The following is a 17315-nucleotide window of genomic DNA, read 5'->3' as shown; positions in this document are numbered from 1 at the left end:
ACAGGCTGTGCAGGGGGAGGGGGGGTGTCTGGACAAGTCTGATCATTGGAGGAGAGCACACCGAGTTCCCAGCACAGCTAGAGAACTGACCATGATGTGTTCTGCTGCTTAGTGTGGTCAGTTTTTAAAAAAAATAGGAAAGCAGAGGGTCTCGCAGGAACACCAGGGATTTCACATAAAGGAATCAATACAAAGAGATCAGGATACTTTCTCATACAAGTACATGGTACAGCAGGCACCTATCAGAAATGTGAAATTTTGGGGTAACAAACGCTTTAAGCATTAGCCTAACCCTGACTCTAATACCTAGATTTAATCCTACCCCTGACCATAATGTTTAACCACTAACCTAACCCAGATCCAAATACTTAACCCTTAATCTAAACCTGACCTTAATACCTACCCCTAATCTAATCCAAATACCTAAACCCCAATATAACCTTGATTAATGCTTTACATCTAACTTGACACTGATGCTAAAGCTTAACTTCTAATATAACCCTGACCCCAATGCTAACCATTAGCTCAGCCCTGAGCTTAATGCTTAACCCCTAACCTAACACTAATGCTTAACCCCAAACCCAACCCTGATTACACTGATGAATTTGTGTGATGCATGAACCTGAGTGGAACAGTTTGGTTCGCCCCAGCTAAATGACAAAAACTACCACAATGCTCCAGGTAGATAAAGAATAGGTGGTCCTATGAGTTCTTATAGGGTTAAAGGGACCTCTTCCTGCAAATGCAGCTTTGAACAGTCTCCTGCGCCTCTCACGCTGCTCAGTCACTCACACAGAGACCTCACCGCAGCTGCCATCCTCTGAGCTGTGAATAAAAGGCTGCGACAGCATCAGAGCAAAAAGACACAAATAGGAGTGACAGCTGTACCTGAAACCAGGAAGACTGGAGGGGGTGAGAAAGGCTGGGTGGGGGGACTAGAGTGCAAGAGGCTAAAAGGAGACCAAGGTGATGAAGAGAGAGTCTAGGGAGAGACCATAGTGGGGGACAGAGACCAGGGGGAGACCATAGCGAGGGAAACAGTATGGGGAGGAGACGATAGGGAGGGAGAGAGTCCAAGGGGAGACCCTAATGAGGATGATAATCCAGGGGGAGACCCTAGTGGAGGAGAGAATCCAGGGGGAGACCATAGTGAGGGAGAGAGTCTGGGAAGGAGACCATAACAAGGCAGAGAGTCTAAGGGGAAACCCCAGTGAGGGAGAGAATCCTGGGGGAGACCCTAGTGGGGGAGAGAATCCTGGGGGAGACCCTAGTGGGGGAGAGAATCCAGGGGGAGACCATAGTGAGGGAGAGAGTCTGGGAAGGAGACCATAACAAGGCAGAGAGTCTAAGGGGAAACCCCAGTGAGGGAGAGAATCCTGAGGGAGACCCTAGTGGGGGAGAGAATCCTGGGGGAGACACTAGTGGGGGAGAGAATCCAGGGGGAGACCCTAGTGGGGGAGAGAATCCAGGGGGGAGACCCTAGTGGGGGAGAGAATCCTGGGGGAGACACTAGTGGGGGAGAGAATCCAGGGGGAGACCCTAGTGGGGGAGAGAATCCTGGGGGAGACCCTAGTGGGGGAGAGAATCCAGGGGGAGACCCTAGTGGAGGAGAGAATCCAGGGGGAGACCATAGTGAGGGAGAGAGTCTGGGAAGGAGACCATAACAAGGCAGAGAGTCTAAGGGGAAACCCCAGTGAGGGAGAGAATCCTGAGGGAGACCCTAGTGGGGGAGAGAATCCTGGGGGAGACACTAGTGGGGGAGAGAATCCAGGGGGAGACCATAGTGAGGGTGATAATCCAGGGGGGAGACCCTAGTGGGGGAGAGAATCCAGGGGGAGACCCTATTGGGGGAGAGAATCCAGGGGGAGACCCTAGTGGGGGAGAGAATCCAGGGGGAGACCATAGTGAGGGTGATAATCCAGGGGGGAGACCCTAGTGGAGGAGAGAATCCAGGGGGAGACCCTATTGGGGGAGAGAATCTAGGGGGAGACCATAGTGAGGGAGAGAATCTGGGAAGGAGACCATAAGGAGGCAGAGAGTCTAAGGGGAAACCCCAGTGAGGGAGAGAATCCTAGGGGAGACCCTATAGAAGGAGAGAATCCTGGGGGAGACCCTAATAAGGGAGAGAATCCAAGGGAAGACCAAAATGAGAAAGAAAATGTAGGGGGAAACCCTTGTGAAGGGAGAGAATCCAGGTGTAGGCTATAGTAAGGGAGATGCTCTGAGTGGACTGGAGACCATAGTGAGGAAGACAGTCTGGGAGAGACCTTAGTAAGGGAGAGAATCTGGTGGGAAACCATAATAAGGGAGAGAGGCTAAGAGGGGAACAGAATGAAGAAGACAGCCTGGGTGAGACCATAGTGAGAGATAAAGTCCAAGGGGAGACTATAATTAGGGAGACAGTACAGGGGAAGACCTCAGTAAAGAAGAGAATCTGAAGGGAGACTAATGAGGGAGCGAGTCCCATAGTGAGGGACAGAGTCCAGGGGAAGAACATAATGAGGGAGAAAGTCTTGAGGAAGACCATAGTGAGGATAGGCATCCGAGGAGAGACCACAGTGAGGGGGAGAGAGTCCAGAGGGAGATTAAAGTGGGTGAGATAATTTGGGGAAGGCCATAGTAAGAGAGAGAGAGCCAGATGGGAGACCATAGTGAGGGAGACAGTCAACTGGGAGACTATAGTAAGGGAGAGACTGGTGCAAGAACACAGTGAAGGAGAGCGTCCCGAGGAGAGAACATAGCGAGAGGCCGGGGTGATACCTTAGTAAGGAAGAGAGTCCAGGAGGAAACATAGTGAAGGAAAGAATCCAAGAGGAGACTATAGTGAGGGTGAGAGTCCATCCAAGAGGGGAGACAATAGTGAGAGGAGTGGCCAGGAGAAGAACATAGTAAGAGAGGAGAATCTGTGAGGTATGAGAAGACCATAGTGAGGGAAAGACTCCATAGGGGAGAGCATAGAGAGGGTGAGAAAGGCTGGGTTGGGGGGGGGGGGGGGGGGGGGGTGAGAACAGAGTTAGGAAAATAGAGGCTTGGAGGAGAACAAGGTTAGGAAAAGATAGGCTGGGGGAGAGAACCGGGTTAAGGAAAGAGAGGCTGTGAAGACCAGGATGAGGGCAAAGAGGTCCGGAGAGGGAAGGGAGAGATCAGGCTGAGGGAGAGAAATTGGGGAATCCAGAGTGAGAAAGATAAAGGCTAGGGGTAAACCAAAATTTAGAAGAGACTGGGGTGACCAGGGAATGGAGGAGATACACTGGAAGAGATGAGGATGAGGGAAAGAAAGCAAAAGTGAGAGAGAAGGACAGCAGGCTTATGGGGGAAGATAAGTAAAAGGAGGTGGATTAGGAACTTTCCAGAGAGCGTTGCTGATAAAATGCTTAGAAAGAAATTAAGAGTCAGAAGACATTCCTGTCCATTCATTTTATCCTTCCAGCTTCATCAGAGCAGAAACCTCCTCAGACAGAGTAAAGATAATCCGCATCTCTCTGCTGCCCCCGGCACACGGCTGGAAAACAGTTTGAGCATCACTCCAGTCTAGAGTGGCTCCATTCCTTCCGTGCCCAGGGCCACACCGGGCTCAGGTGCACTATTTCCACCTTAAAGAGCCAGAACAAAGTTCAGCCAGTGCAGTTTGTTGATTCAATAGAGATCAATGACATAATTGCGACAACTTTAACATTGTGGACATTTCTAAGAAGGCATCTACTACGTCTAGGGAAGCCAGTTACATCACAGTGGCCACCATTTTTTTTTACACCCTTTGACACTAGTGACATTGTTACAACTTGAGGCTTTTTTTTGAGGTCCCAGCCAGAAATTTAGAATTCGCATTTCATGTGGGACTGTGCCCCTCCCCCCGTCACCATCTAAGTATGAATAGTCACAGCTCCCATTATGAATTATTGGCCTGAAGCGTAGTCTCTGTCCTTTCCTCTGTCCATCTCCCCAAACAGAATTCATTGTCCTCAAAGAGCCGCAGATCCCATTCTGCCAAAATTAACCCTTTTTCCCACCAGTGGCTGTTGTGAAAAGCTTTTTTTTTTTTTATTTTTTTTTTTTATTATTATTATTACATTTTTTGATGACATTTATTTTGGAAAGTTTACAAATGCATACAAATATGTTTTATATTAAATTTGATTTGTATAAAATGATTTATTATTTCAGGGCACATTTAAGACAGCCTGTTTAAAAAGCCTACTGGACTTTCTAAAGAAAACCCAGCACTTGGGTGTTAGTCTACTAGGTAAGGAAAAGCCTGCACTGAACTAATTATTCAGGTTGGTATTGCTGATCTCCATTTGAGAATGTTGGCATTGCCCCCTTATACTGGTGGTTGATGAAGAAGTGCCCCTTTACATATTTTGCCAGTAGAGAAGGATCTCCTTAAATTGCTTGTTACTTGGAGAAGAACCACCTTCTACTGGTGGTGAGTGGGAGAGGTGCCTCCTTTTACTGTTGGTCCAAGAAGAATTGCCCCAAATGCCTTTTGCCAGTGGATAAGGACCTGCTTACATTGGTTGTCACAGGAAAAAGAGACACCTTCTACTGGTGGTGAGCAGAAGAAATGCTCCCTTATAGTGGTGGCCAATGAAGAAATTAGGAAGCGCCCCTTGAAATCTTTTGGCAGTATAGAAGGACATCCTTACATTGGTTGTCACTGGGAAAATGGCCATCTTCTACTGACTGGTCAAGGGGAAATGTGCACCAGTTCACTGGTGGTCCATGAATAAGTGCCCTCCTTACATCTCTGTGGAGAAGGACCTCCTTACATTGCCTGTCACTGAGATAAGAGCCACCTAATATTGGTGGTCAGTGGGAGAGGTGCCTCCTTACACTGGTGGCCCATAAAGAAGTGTTCTCCTTACATCTCTGTGGAGAAGGACCTCCTTACATTGGCTGTCACTGAGATAAGAGCCACCTAATATTGGTGGTCAGTGGGAGAGGTGCCTCCTTACACTGGTGGCCCATAAAGAAGTGTTCTCCTTACATCTCTGTGGAGAAGGACCTCCTTACATTGGCTGTCACTGAGATAAGAGCCACCTAATATTGGTGGTCAGTAGGAGAGGTACCTCCTTACACTGGTGGCCCATAAAGAAGTGCCCTCCTTACATCTCTGTGGAGAAGGACCATCTTACATCGGCTGTCACTGAGATAAGAGCCACCTAATATTGGTGGTCAGTAGGAGAGGTACCTCCTTACACTGGTGGCCCATAAAGAAGTGCCCTCCTTACATCTCTGTGGAGAAGGACCATCTTACATTGGCTGTCACTGAGATAAGAGCCACCTAATATTGGTGGTCAGTGGAAGAGGTGCCTCCTTACACTGGTGGCCCATGAAGAAGGGACCCTTAAGTCTTTTGCCAGTGGAGGATGACCTGCTTTTGACATTGATATTAAGAATAGTGATCATATGAAACCATTTATTATCACATAGTTGTTTGGCTCCTTTTTAAATCATAATAAAAAAAGTCTCCATCCCCTGGAATGTTTGGCCTTGGTACAGACACACAAGGTGGCACACACACACAGGGTTAAAATGGCAATTAAAGGTTCCCCACATCTGTGGCTTTTTAAATTGCAATTAGTGTCTGTGTATAAATAGTCAATGAGTTTGTTAGCTCTCACGTGGATGCAATGAGCTATGGGGAGCAGAAAAGAACTGTCAATAGACCTGCGTAACAGGGTAATGGAACGTAATAAAGTTGCAAAAGGATATAAAAAGATATCCAACGTCTTGAATATGCCCGTCTGTACCGTTTGATCACATATTAAGAAGTAGAAAATTCAGGGATCTCTTGATACCAAGCCAAGATCAGGTAGAGCAAGAATGATTTCAGCCACCACTGCCAGAACAATTGTTCGGGATACAAAGAAAAACCCACAGGTAACCTCAGGAGAAATACCGACTATTCTGGAATGGTTTGGTTGTTTCAAGGAGCACAATACGATGAGTTACATGGTCAAGTTTAAAAAAGAAACCTTTACTGAGCCTATTCTACAAAAAAGCCTGGTTACAATATGCCCGACAACACCTTGACATGCCTCACAGATTCTGGCACACTGTAATCTGGAGTGTCGAGAACAAAATAGAGCTTTATAATCACAGCCAAAAGCGCTATGTTTGGAGAGGGGTCAACAAGGCCAATAGCAACAAGAATACCATCCCCACTGTGAAGCATGGTGGTGGCTCACTGATATTTTGTGAAAATTGATGGCAAGATGAATGCAGCATGTTATCAGAAAATACTGGTATACAATACGTATTCAATACAATACAATACGTATTCTTCTGCACGAAAGCTGTGCATAAGACGCTCTTGGACTTTCCAGTGTGACAATGACCCTAAGCACAGGGTAAGTTGACCCTCCAGTGGTTACAGCAGAAATATGTGAAGATTCTGGAGTGGCCATCACAGTCTCCTAACTTTAATATCATTGAGCCACTCTGGTGAGATCTCAAATGTGTGGCTCATGCAAGACGACCAAAGACTTTGCATGACCTGGAGGCATTTTGCTAAGACGAATGGGCAGCTATACCGCTTGCAAGAATTTAGGGCCTCATAAACAACTATTACAAAAGACGTCACACTGTCATTGGTGCTAAAGGGGGCAATACATGGTATTAAGAACTAAGGGGATGAAGACTTTTTAACAGGGGGCATTTAATTTGTTTACCTGTTGCCATGTTCTGTTTTATGACTGTGCCATTCTGTTATGACCTACAGTTACAGAATATGAATCCCATGCCAAATAAAAAAAAAGGGGTTTCGCCTGCTCACTCATGTTTTCTTTAAATATTGTATATTACCAATTCTCTAAGGGGATGCAAACCTTTGAGCACATCTGTACACTGATAGAAGACGCACCTTCTACTGATGGTCCATGAAGAAGAGCTTCTTTACATCTTTTGACATCCTTACATTGGTCATCACCGGGTGAAAGGCCATCTTCTACTGCTGGTCAGGGGGAGAGGTGCACCAGTACACTAGTGGTTCATGAACAAGTGCCCCCTTTACATCTCTTGCCAGTGAAGGACTTCCTTACATTGGCTGTCACTGGGATAAGAGCCACCTTCTGTTGGCGGTCATTGGGAGAGATGCCCCCTTACACTGGTGATCCATGAAGAAGTGCGCCTTTATATTGCTTGCAAGAGGAGAAGGACCTCCTTACATTGTTATTACTGGGAGAAGAGCCATCTTGTACTCGTGATCAGGAGGAAACGTAAACCATTACACTGAGACTTACACCATTACTCGTCCCAAAGAGAAATAACCTCTTACATTCGTTGTCACTAAGAGAAGAGCCATCTTCTATTGGGGGTCAGTGGGAGAAATGTCCTCTTATACTCGTGCTCTATGAGAAGTGCCCCTTTATACTGCTTGCCAGTAGAGAAGGACCACCTTACACCAGTTATCACTGGGAGAAGAGCCACCTTCTACTGGTGGTTTGTGGTGGAAGGCCTCCATTACACTGGTGCCAAGTGAGAAGATTGCCCCCCTTACAGAGAGGTAAAAATATGATTGGCATCAGTGGTACCCCCTTCCCTTTAAAGAAGGGTGGGCTCCTTCCAGGCCCCCGGTACTCACTTATCCATAAAAATGCATGTGCTCCCTTTGTGGAGATCCAGAAGTCAGGGTTAGGGACTACAGAAAACAGGGTGCCTTGATGGGGCCTATAGCTTGCGCATGTATCTTCAAACGTGTGCAGACTAAACCCCTGTTTTTAACGCATATTGTTAGACAGGGCAATTTGGTTGGTTGCTGGCTGGTTGATAAGTTGAGCTTGGAAATCTCCTTATATTTGTTTGACATGTATAGTTTCATAGTTAGTAAGGTTGAATAAAGACACCAGTCCATCCAGTTCAACCTGAGTGAGTGTCTACAATTGTCCCTATCCCTGTACATTACTACACCCACATCAGTCCCTACCCTCAAGAAGCCCACAATCCAAGGTCCCCATTCATATACTAGGGCCAATTTTGGACAGAAGCCAATTAACCTACCTGCATTACTTTGGAGTGTAGGAGGAAACTGGAGTACCCGGAGGAAACCCACGCAGGCACAGGGAGAACATGCAAGCTCCAGGCAGGTAGTGTCGTGGTTGGGATTTGAACCAGCGACCCTTCTTGCTGCTAGGTGAGAGTGCCACCCACTACACCACTGTGCCGCCCTCAAGTGCTCTGTGCTCTGTGCTCTGTGCTGCAATAGACGGGTTATAGGTGGGGGCAGTGGCCACTTGTTTGTATCAATGGTTACTATTCTGAAATTCAGAAACTGCTTATTTCTCAAGGAACCTCTACCAACCTCTGGGGGAACCCATGGGTTCCACGCAACACTGGCAGAGAATGGCCGATTTACATAATAAATAAATCAATCAAACTTGTCAAGGGCAAATCAAGCGGAGCCTATGATGGAAAAAAAAAAACACATAACTGCGCGTCAAAACCATCAGAAGTTCCAGAGATGTAGGCAGCTGAAGTTATGTTAAAATCCCAAGTTTCCTGTAAAAGTCAACCTCTTCCCAACTCTCTATTGTTTTTTTTTGGGGGGGGGGGGGGGGTTGACCATCATCCTAACTGACCAACAAGGAGGCTCGAGTCTTTGGAGAGGGCCTGGCCAGGTGGAACTTTTACAGGAAAAAGGTGGGATTTGCCGACAACTTCAGCTGCTCATGACTCCAGATCTAATGAGCCGTTTGACACGTGGCTTTCACTTAAAGCGGAGGTCCACCCTAAAATGGACCTTCCGCACATCGGATTCCTCCCCCCCTCCGGCGCCACGATTGACACCTTTCAGGGGGGAGGAGGGTGCAGTTACCTGGATAATCCAGGTATCTGCACCCACTTCCGGGCTAGCTCTCTGCGGAAAGGGGCGTACATTACGCCCCTTTCCGCAAGTGCCCGCCCCCTTCCGCAAGTGCCCCGCTGCCTGCTGGGAAACACACAGATCCCAGAGGCAGCGGGGACCGTCCTCATTGCGCAGCGCGGCTCGCGCATGCGCAGTAGGGAACCGGGAAATGAAACCGAAAGGCTCCATTTCCTGATTCCCATACCCAAGATGGCGGCGGCAGCACTCGCGTGTCGATCTAGAGATCGGCTTCGGGTGCCGACATCGCGGGCGCGCTCCCGGCGGACTCCCGCTTTAAGGTCATCTCTACTTGTGAAATTGTATTTTTCATCCGTTCGAAATACAAGGCTTTTAATGAAATGCACCAAGGAGTTAAATCATATCCCTCAACAAGGGGATTTCCGGCCTGTGCCCGTTGACTGTGAAGATGGATATCCACTCGAAGGATGAACAAGGACAGTAATGTCCTCAAATAACAATAAAGTGATTCATAGGAAGACACCAACGGGCACACGCGGTGTCACAGCTGGGCGCTCAGCCCGTCTCGGAGGTCAGACACAGCATGACATTCACAGGTCCTGCTGGCCCTTCTTCACACACGGCTCCCTGTTGCTGGAGACTCGGCGCAAGAATGCCCACCGAAAAAGGAGGGTCGGGGGAAAGAAAGAGGGGGGAGTCCAATTGCGGCACAGAGACTTTTTGAAAGGGGCCGGAAGTAAACACAAGCTTCCAGAGTGGCTCTAAATATAGGAAAGTCGTCAACAAAACTTCATTGCTGTAAACACAGCTGCCTCCTATGATGAGGGCGTTGAACCGTTTCGAGGCTACAAGTCTTATTAGGGCCCCAAAAATTATGTGTTTCCCAAGGGGGCCCAAAGGGAATTTAGTTGCAGATTTGGACACCCAAGTTTTAAAGTTGACACAAATCATTTTAAATGCAAGCATTGTCAGTACCTAAATGGGACCCGGCATCAGCCTCCTGCAGTCCTTGTACAGCGGAGCTCAGTCTGGAAGAAAGAGAAGCAGCACAAGGAGCCAATCAGTTGTGCTGCATGTGCTAACAAGGGACATGCTGATAGGAGGAGAGAACAGAGAGACGAGCTCAGCCATCTGCTGCTTCTCCTTTCACTGTCCAGTCACATGGTGAGGCAGGTCAATGACCGCCTAGGCTAAGAAAACATGGGGTCTACAATGCTGTCCATCATTAAACCTGGAAAATGTGGGACATCTATTAGCGAAAAAAGAAAAGCTACGATGAAAAGGGGTTGGGGAAAGGCTCTGATCTGAAGGCCAGTATTGCAGCAATCAGTTGTGCGCAGTGCTCATGCACCAACACAGGCCGAAAGTAAATGCTGCGTAGGAAAAAAAAGAGGGGGGGGGTAGGGGAGAGGCTCGAGACTGAAGGTGAGTATTGCAGCAATCAGTTGTGTCCAGTGTTCATGCACCAACAAAGGGCATGCTGATAGGATAAAAGAGCAGAGTGACAGGGAGATGAGCTCATCACTGTGCTGCTTCTCCTTTCACTGTCCAGTCACAGGTTGGGACAGGTCAACGACAGCCTAGGCTAAGATAAGGTCTACAATGCTGTTCATCATTAAACCCAGAAAATATAGGACATCTAGTGGCAGGAAAGAAATGCTGTGGTGGAAAATTGCAGAGAGGAGGGGGTTAAAGAGAGACTCTGGACTGAAGGTGCAGCAAACAGTTGTGTGCAGTGCTCATGCACTAACAAGGGGCATATTGACGGGAGAGAAGGAGCAGAGTAACAGGGAGACGAGCTCATCATCGTGCTGCTTCTCTTTTCACTGCCCAGCCACAGGTTGGGACAGGTCAATGACAGCCTAGGCTGAGGAAAAAAATGGGTCTACGATGCTGTCCATTATTAAACCCAGAAAATGTGGGACATCTAGTGTCAGAAAAGAGAAAAACAGGGGGATCTGGATTGAAGGTGAGCAATTATTGAAGCAACCAGTTGCGTGCAGTGCTCATGCACCAACAAGGAGCATGCTGATAGGTGAAAAGAGCAGAGTAACAGGGAGAAGAGCTCATCACTGTGCTGCTTCTCCTTTCACTGGAGTGGGTCCAGAAAGAACTGGATTTAGAGGCGGTGGATTGGAAGATGCTGGCCATCAGGTTGAGGACATCTAGTGGCAGAAAATAAATGCTGCGTTGGAAGGGGGGATTGGGGAGGGGCTCTAGATTGAAGGAAAGTATAGCAGCAACCAGTTGTGTGTAGTGCTCATGCACCAACAACCGGCATGCTGATAGGAGAGAGGAGCAGAGTAACAGGGAGATGAGCTCATCACTGTGCTGCTTCTCCTTTCACTGGCTGGGGTGAATTCAGGAAGACCTGGAATTAGAGGTGGAGGATTGGAAGATGATGGCCATCAGATTGAGGACATCTAGTGGCAGAAAAAAGTAATGCAGGGAAATCTCTGAATTGAAGGTTAATATTGCAGCAAAAGCTGTTCTTGATAGTTTGCAGCTATACGTATAGTTTAGTTAGATTATATACAAAACAATCCAGTCCCATCTGTAGGCTCCCCTAACACACAGTGGTTAGTAGATCTAAACAGAATGTAGGTGGGCCTAACCCTGTGCGTGGGAAGACCGCCCAACTTTTTGAGATGGGAATGAGGGACACCTATCAGCAAAAGTATGCAGGCATAGGACACACCCCCTTGCCACGCCCCCTTAAAGGAGAATTGTACAAAAAAAAAAAAACAAGAATGGTTGAACCCACAAGTGCTTTTTTTTTACCACTACTATTCCTTTATTTTGGCTTTTGGAGTTTACAAATGCAGCAATTTAGAATTTAGATGAAAGGTTTAGCACTGGGAAACACTTTTTGAAAGATAAAAAGTGCATTTTATATACAACTATATAGATCAGGCCAAAATGAGGAGGAATGAGGGACAAATGAGGAGGAATGAGGGGGACAGAGGGACATTGCTCCAAATCAGGGACAGTCCCTCGAAATCAGCGACAGTTGGGAGCTGTGGGAAGGGATCAAACCTCCAGCAAGGATCGGAAGTTGGAACAAATCATCGGAGGTGATATCCCCCCCACCCCTCTTCCTGTCTATGACTGCCTGTAGGTTAATTCAGCCGTCACTCAACCAGAGGGAACATTCCATTGGTCCGATACACATTCACTACAGAGAGAATCTACAAATATTCACTTAATATATTAATAACAATATGAAAGTCACATCTAAGGTTATTTAAAGTAGACATACACCATAATCTGAGTTTGCTAAAGCCCTGTGTGTCCTAACAAATTGCCGCTTTTCTTAATAAAATACTGTTTTCCCTCTTTTTCATTGTTACATTGCTGATCTCCTGTAGTCTTTTTACAGCTACTTCCCGTCTACATGCAGATGGCTGCATGACCTTTCCCAGAGCAGGTTTCCTGATGGCGATCGCTGAGCATAAGGTGTGTTGAAATGGCCACTTGTAGTCTCCATCGGATGCCCAAGTGATGATTGGGTGACAGCAAAGGGGAACACTTGGGAGATGGGGGGGCGTTGTCACAGGAAATGTCTGAATAAGGACCCACATGGCAGGATTGCCAAGATGATGATAAAAGCTGCAGTTTTAAAAAAATCTTGAAACTGCTGCAAATCAGGGACAGTTGGGAGGTATGCTAATAGCATCTCAAAAGTCAATGTCCCTCTGTCCCTCATTCCTCCTCATTTGTCCCTCATTTTGGTCGGATCTCTATAGTTGTATATAAAATGCAATTTTTATCTATCAAAAAGTGTTTTCCAGCGCTACACCTTTCATCTGATTTCCAAATTGCTGCATTTGTAAATTCCAAAAGCCAATATAAAGGAATAGTAGTGGTAAAGCACTTGTGGGTTTAAGCAATCTTGTTTTTTGTTTTTTTTAGTACAATTCCCCTTTAAGGGGGCGTGGCAAGGGGCGTGTCCTATGCCTGCATACTTTTGCTTATGGGTGTTCCTCATTCCCATCTCAAAAAATTGGGAGGTGTGTATTAGAATGTTAGAGATTATATGGGATTTTATTGATTGGCATTACATCTACTTTAATGAGATGTGGTGATGTAAGAATATGAATATTCAGGGTTGCTGCGCAGACTTACCTATCAATATGCATCGGCCGCCTTGTCTTTTTGATTTTACAGGAGTCCGACTCTCTAGCTTGAGTGTCAGCAGGTGGAAGGTCACCTGACAGCAAAACTACTGGATTGCATGCTATCTAACCAGTATTGCACTGAGCCACTGGGATCGCCCTCTAGTGGCTAATCTGCAAATATCTACATGGTATAAAATATAAAACGTGGTAAAAAATCATATAAAAAACCTGCAATAAAAGCTCACAGGGAATACGCTGTAATTCAACGATGAATATAACAATAATGTCATTGTGTAAATATTTACACCTGGATTTTTTTTAATAGCAATATTTGCTCGCTGATAAAACAAATTCCTTTTAATAATGTAAAATTACAGCACAGCTTTTATCATAAATTAGTTAACTCCAGGGACATTTGTCTCCCCCTCCCAGTTCTTCTTCCCCAAACCCCCCCCCCATAGTTTCCTGTGGTGGGTGGAACCTGTTGGGTCCCTCCCACAGTCCTGCTCTCTGCACAGGCTATGTACAGCCCAGTGATGATGTCACTGCTATTTTTACAAGGTGATATCTGTGTTTGTAAAGGCATTTATTGGAGAACATCTATCCTTTGTGGCTATAAAGGAAATGTATATAAGTGGAGATTTGTGTGCCCAGAGTTCCCCTTCAATTAAAATGTTGTAGAAAAGTTCTGTCCCCCCCCCCCCCTATAGAGGTGAGCGCACACATGATTGTGACAGGGAAGTTCCAGCCCTGGAGGGGGATCGTCTGTCTTACCTGGAGTCTGGTGACTGCTGACAGCCTGGATGATGATGAGAGTGCACAGGAGCAGAGCGGGGAATGGCAGCTGCATGGTGAGTGATCTGTGAGAAGACATGGAATGAGACAGGTGAGGAGCAAACAACCCACGTCACACGGGCAGGAGACCTCATCTCCACTACTTTACATGACATGACTATTACCAATCTAAACTAAACTGTTATGTATGGGGGCCTTGTCAGTTAGGCTGTATGACAGGACCCCAACAACTTTCATTCTACCTGGCAAGGCCCCCCCATATCTAACAGGTCCCCTCAACCTCCTCCTAAATAAAAGCCCACCCCCCCCCCCCAACTCTACCCCACCTGAATAGTCTCCCCCCCCCCCCAACCTCCCTGCTACCTGAAAGGCCCCAGACCCACCTGACAGGGCCCAATAGAGTCTACTTAGTAAGCTCCCCTATACCTAACAGGGTCCCCCCAAATCTGCCTCACCTGGGAAGCCCCCTCAACCTCCCTCCTACCTGACAGGACCCCTTCAACCTCCCACCTACCTGACAGAGCCTCCCCAACCTCCCTCCTACCTGACAGGACCCCTTCAACCTCCCACCTACCTGACAGAGCCTCCCCAACCTCCCTCCTGCCTGATAGAGCCTCCCCAACCTCCCTCCTGCCTGACAGACCCCCCCCCCCCCCCAAACCTCCTTTCCTGACAGAACTCTTTCCAACCTCCCTCCTACCTGACAGAGCCCCCCAAACCTCCCTCCTGACAGAGCCCCCCAACCTCCCTTCTACCTGACAGCCCCCCTTTCCAAACCTCCCTCCTACCTGACAGCCCCCCCCCCAAACCTCCCTCCTACCCGACAGAGCCGCCCAACCTCCCTCCACCTGAGAGAGTCCCCCAACCTCCCTTCTACCTACCTGACAGGCCCCTCCCGACCTCCCTCCTACCGGACAGAGCCCCCCACCTCCCTACTACTTAACAAGGCCCCTCAGCACCCTCCCACTTGACAGGGCCCCCAACCTCCCTCCTACCTGACAGAGCCCTCTCAACCTTCGTCCTAACAGAGCCCCCCCCACCTTCCCTCCTACTTGATAGGGCACCCCCAACTGCCTTCCTACCTGACAGGGCCCCTCAAACTCCTTACTACCCAACGAGGCCCCTCCAACCACCCTTCTACTTACAGGGCCCCACACCCCCCATCTACCTTACAGGGCCCCCAAATCTAGCACCTATCTGACAGAGCCTCTTCAACCTCCCCCAATACCCCCCTACCCACAGAACAGGTCCCCCCTGAAATCGCCAGCAGTCAGACCTTGCCACGTCTGGGTTCCCTACTAACTTTATATGGCCTGCTAAATCTAAAATTTTACAGTGGTCACCAAAACAAGATTAGAAGGAATTTTTCCAATGGGGACACCTGTTCTAGGGACAACTACGAGAATTAGACCAGTCAGGAACCTATCAGGTCTTGGATTTGCTGTCAGTAATCCATCGAGAAGATTCCTGTCACTTCCTGTCCCAGAGACACAACAGGAGAAAATCTTTCCAAAATGAGGGGAAGCTGGAACTAATGCTCCATTCTAAACTAAAGTCATTACCGGGCAGAGTTCAGATCAAAGTCAAATTGAAAGGAAACTAGCAGGACAATGCTGATCTTTTCATCTGAAAATGCACGTTGCCTGGCTGTCATGCCGATCCAGCAGCTTCAATGCTGACCAAAGGGGCAACTATGGTGATCGTGAATGGCGACTATTTGCGGCATGCTCTTTACAAGACAGTATAGAGTCCACGGCTACTATGTGCATAAAAGGTTTAGACGTCACTGGCCGCATGCTTGTTCCAGGACCGTGACACAGAAATTAATGCCATTACGGGATCAGCAATGGCTGCCATGTCATGTCATGTCAAGAACGGGGCTGACCCTTTAAACATACCTCCCAACAGTCCCTGATTTCGAGGGACCGTCCCTGATTTGGAGCAATGTCCCTCTGTCCCTCATTCCTCCCCCATTTGTCCCTCATGTTGGTCTGATCCATATAGATGTTATATAAAATGCACTTTTCATCTAACAAAAAGTGTTTCCAGCACTAAACCTTTCATCTGATTTTTTAAATTGCAGCATTTGTAAATTCAAAAGCCAAAATAAAGGAATAATAGCGGTAAAAAAAAAACACTTGTGGGTTTAACCCAATCTTATTTTTTTTTGTACAATTCTCCTTTAAGGGGGTGTGGCAAGGGGTGTGTCCTATGCCTGCATACTTTTGCTGATAGGTGTCCCTCATCCCCATCTCAGAACGTTGGAGTGTGCTTTAAATCCTGTATGGGAGATGATGTGTCTACAGATCACACTTTTATCCTGGAATCTCAACGCATCTGTGATAGCGTGCAGGTGTGGGGGCGGGGGCACAGCCCACAGATCACGTGACCCATAACCTGAGAGCGTTATTCCGCACTTGTGATTATGATCTGTGTCACACCGATAACGTCCCAACCTGCCCCGAGCTCTCCAGCTGTGCTGCCTGTTACACAAGGATCCGTCCTATGCTGGGACTTGTAGCCCCACCATGGGGAAAATAGGGGGGGGGGGGGTTGCAATTTTTGCATTCTTTCTAAAAAAATACTACTCGCCTGGCTCTTACCTTCCTTCAATGCTTTCTGATCCATGAATCAGATTAGGAAAGTCCTGAAGGCTTTTTGCAGGTCAGTGATACAAAGTATGGAAGCGTGGGAGTCAGACGACTAGAATTTCCCCCTGTAACACATTATTGTCATTTCAGGACGTCAATCGTTTTATATCTGCTGCTTTCATTAAAACAATCCCTGGTGATCCTGCCATTAAGGTCCCTGTCATAGGCGTGCCCGGATGTCCCTGTTCAGGCACTTCCTGTTAGCCCTTGTACACACGGTCGGACATTCTGACGGAAAATGTCCGATCGGACCGTGTTGTCGGATATCCGACTGTGTGTGGGCTCCATCGGACTGTTTCCATCGGAAAATATCCAACTGACAAAGTTTTAGAGCTGGGCTATAAACTTTTCCAACAACATAATCCGATCGGACTTTGTCCGAACGTTTGTAGAGAATTCCGATCAGACAAAGTGCCGCTCATGCTCAGATCAAATTCCTAGACCAAAGCTATTGGCTACTAACCTGGACGTAGTCCCGTTGTAATGAAATAACGTCATCACATTACGAACGATCTGATTTTCCGACAACTTTGTCCGACCGTGTGTATGCAACACCAGTTTCGGACAAGATCCAATGGATTTTGTTGTCGGAATGTTCGACTGTGTGTAGGGCTTATAGGGTGACAACGCCCCATTGCTGTCTCCCAGTGGTGTTCCTGCGTTGTCACGCTGCCACACAGGCTCCCAATGGAGACTACCAGAGGCTGTTTAACCACTTCAGCCCCAGAAGAATTTACCCCTTCCTGACCAGATAACTTTTTTTGCGATTCGCCACTGCGATGCTTTAACTGACAATTGCGCGGTCGTGCGACGTTGCACCCAACCAAAATTGATCACCTCTGCAGTTTTTATATTTTGCGCTATAAACAAAAAAAAGAGTCGACAATTTTGAAAAAAAAAAAAAACGCAATTATTTTTTACTTTTTT

General features: G+C 47.3%; 1 protein-coding gene across 3 annotated transcripts in view; it reads right to left on the bottom strand.

Annotated features, from left to right (window-relative positions):
* Window positions 1-17315, bottom strand: part of COL20A1 (collagen type XX alpha 1 chain) — a 153037-nt gene that overhangs the window by 131703 nt on the left and 4019 nt on the right. For 2 of the 3 annotated variants that reach the window (XM_077460337.1, XM_077460338.1), the window contains exon 2: window positions 13717-13802. In XM_077460337.1, coding sequence (XP_077316463.1) covers window positions 13717-13802 — 86 coding nt within the window. Of the gene's footprint in view, window positions 1-13716; window positions 13803-16340; window positions 16454-17315 lie in introns of all 3 variants that reach the window. The other variant, XM_077460339.1, reaches the window with a different exon arrangement.

The sequence above is a fragment of the Lithobates pipiens genome, unplaced genomic scaffold, assembly GCF_037356315.1.
Source record: "Lithobates pipiens isolate NorthernLeopardFrog02 unplaced genomic scaffold, aLitPip1_a1.2 Scaffold_28, whole genome shotgun sequence".
NCBI lineage: Eukaryota > Metazoa > Chordata > Amphibia > Anura > Ranidae > Lithobates > Lithobates pipiens.
The sequence above is the reverse complement of the archived record's forward strand: the minus strand, read 5'-3'. Positions and strand labels throughout refer to the sequence as shown.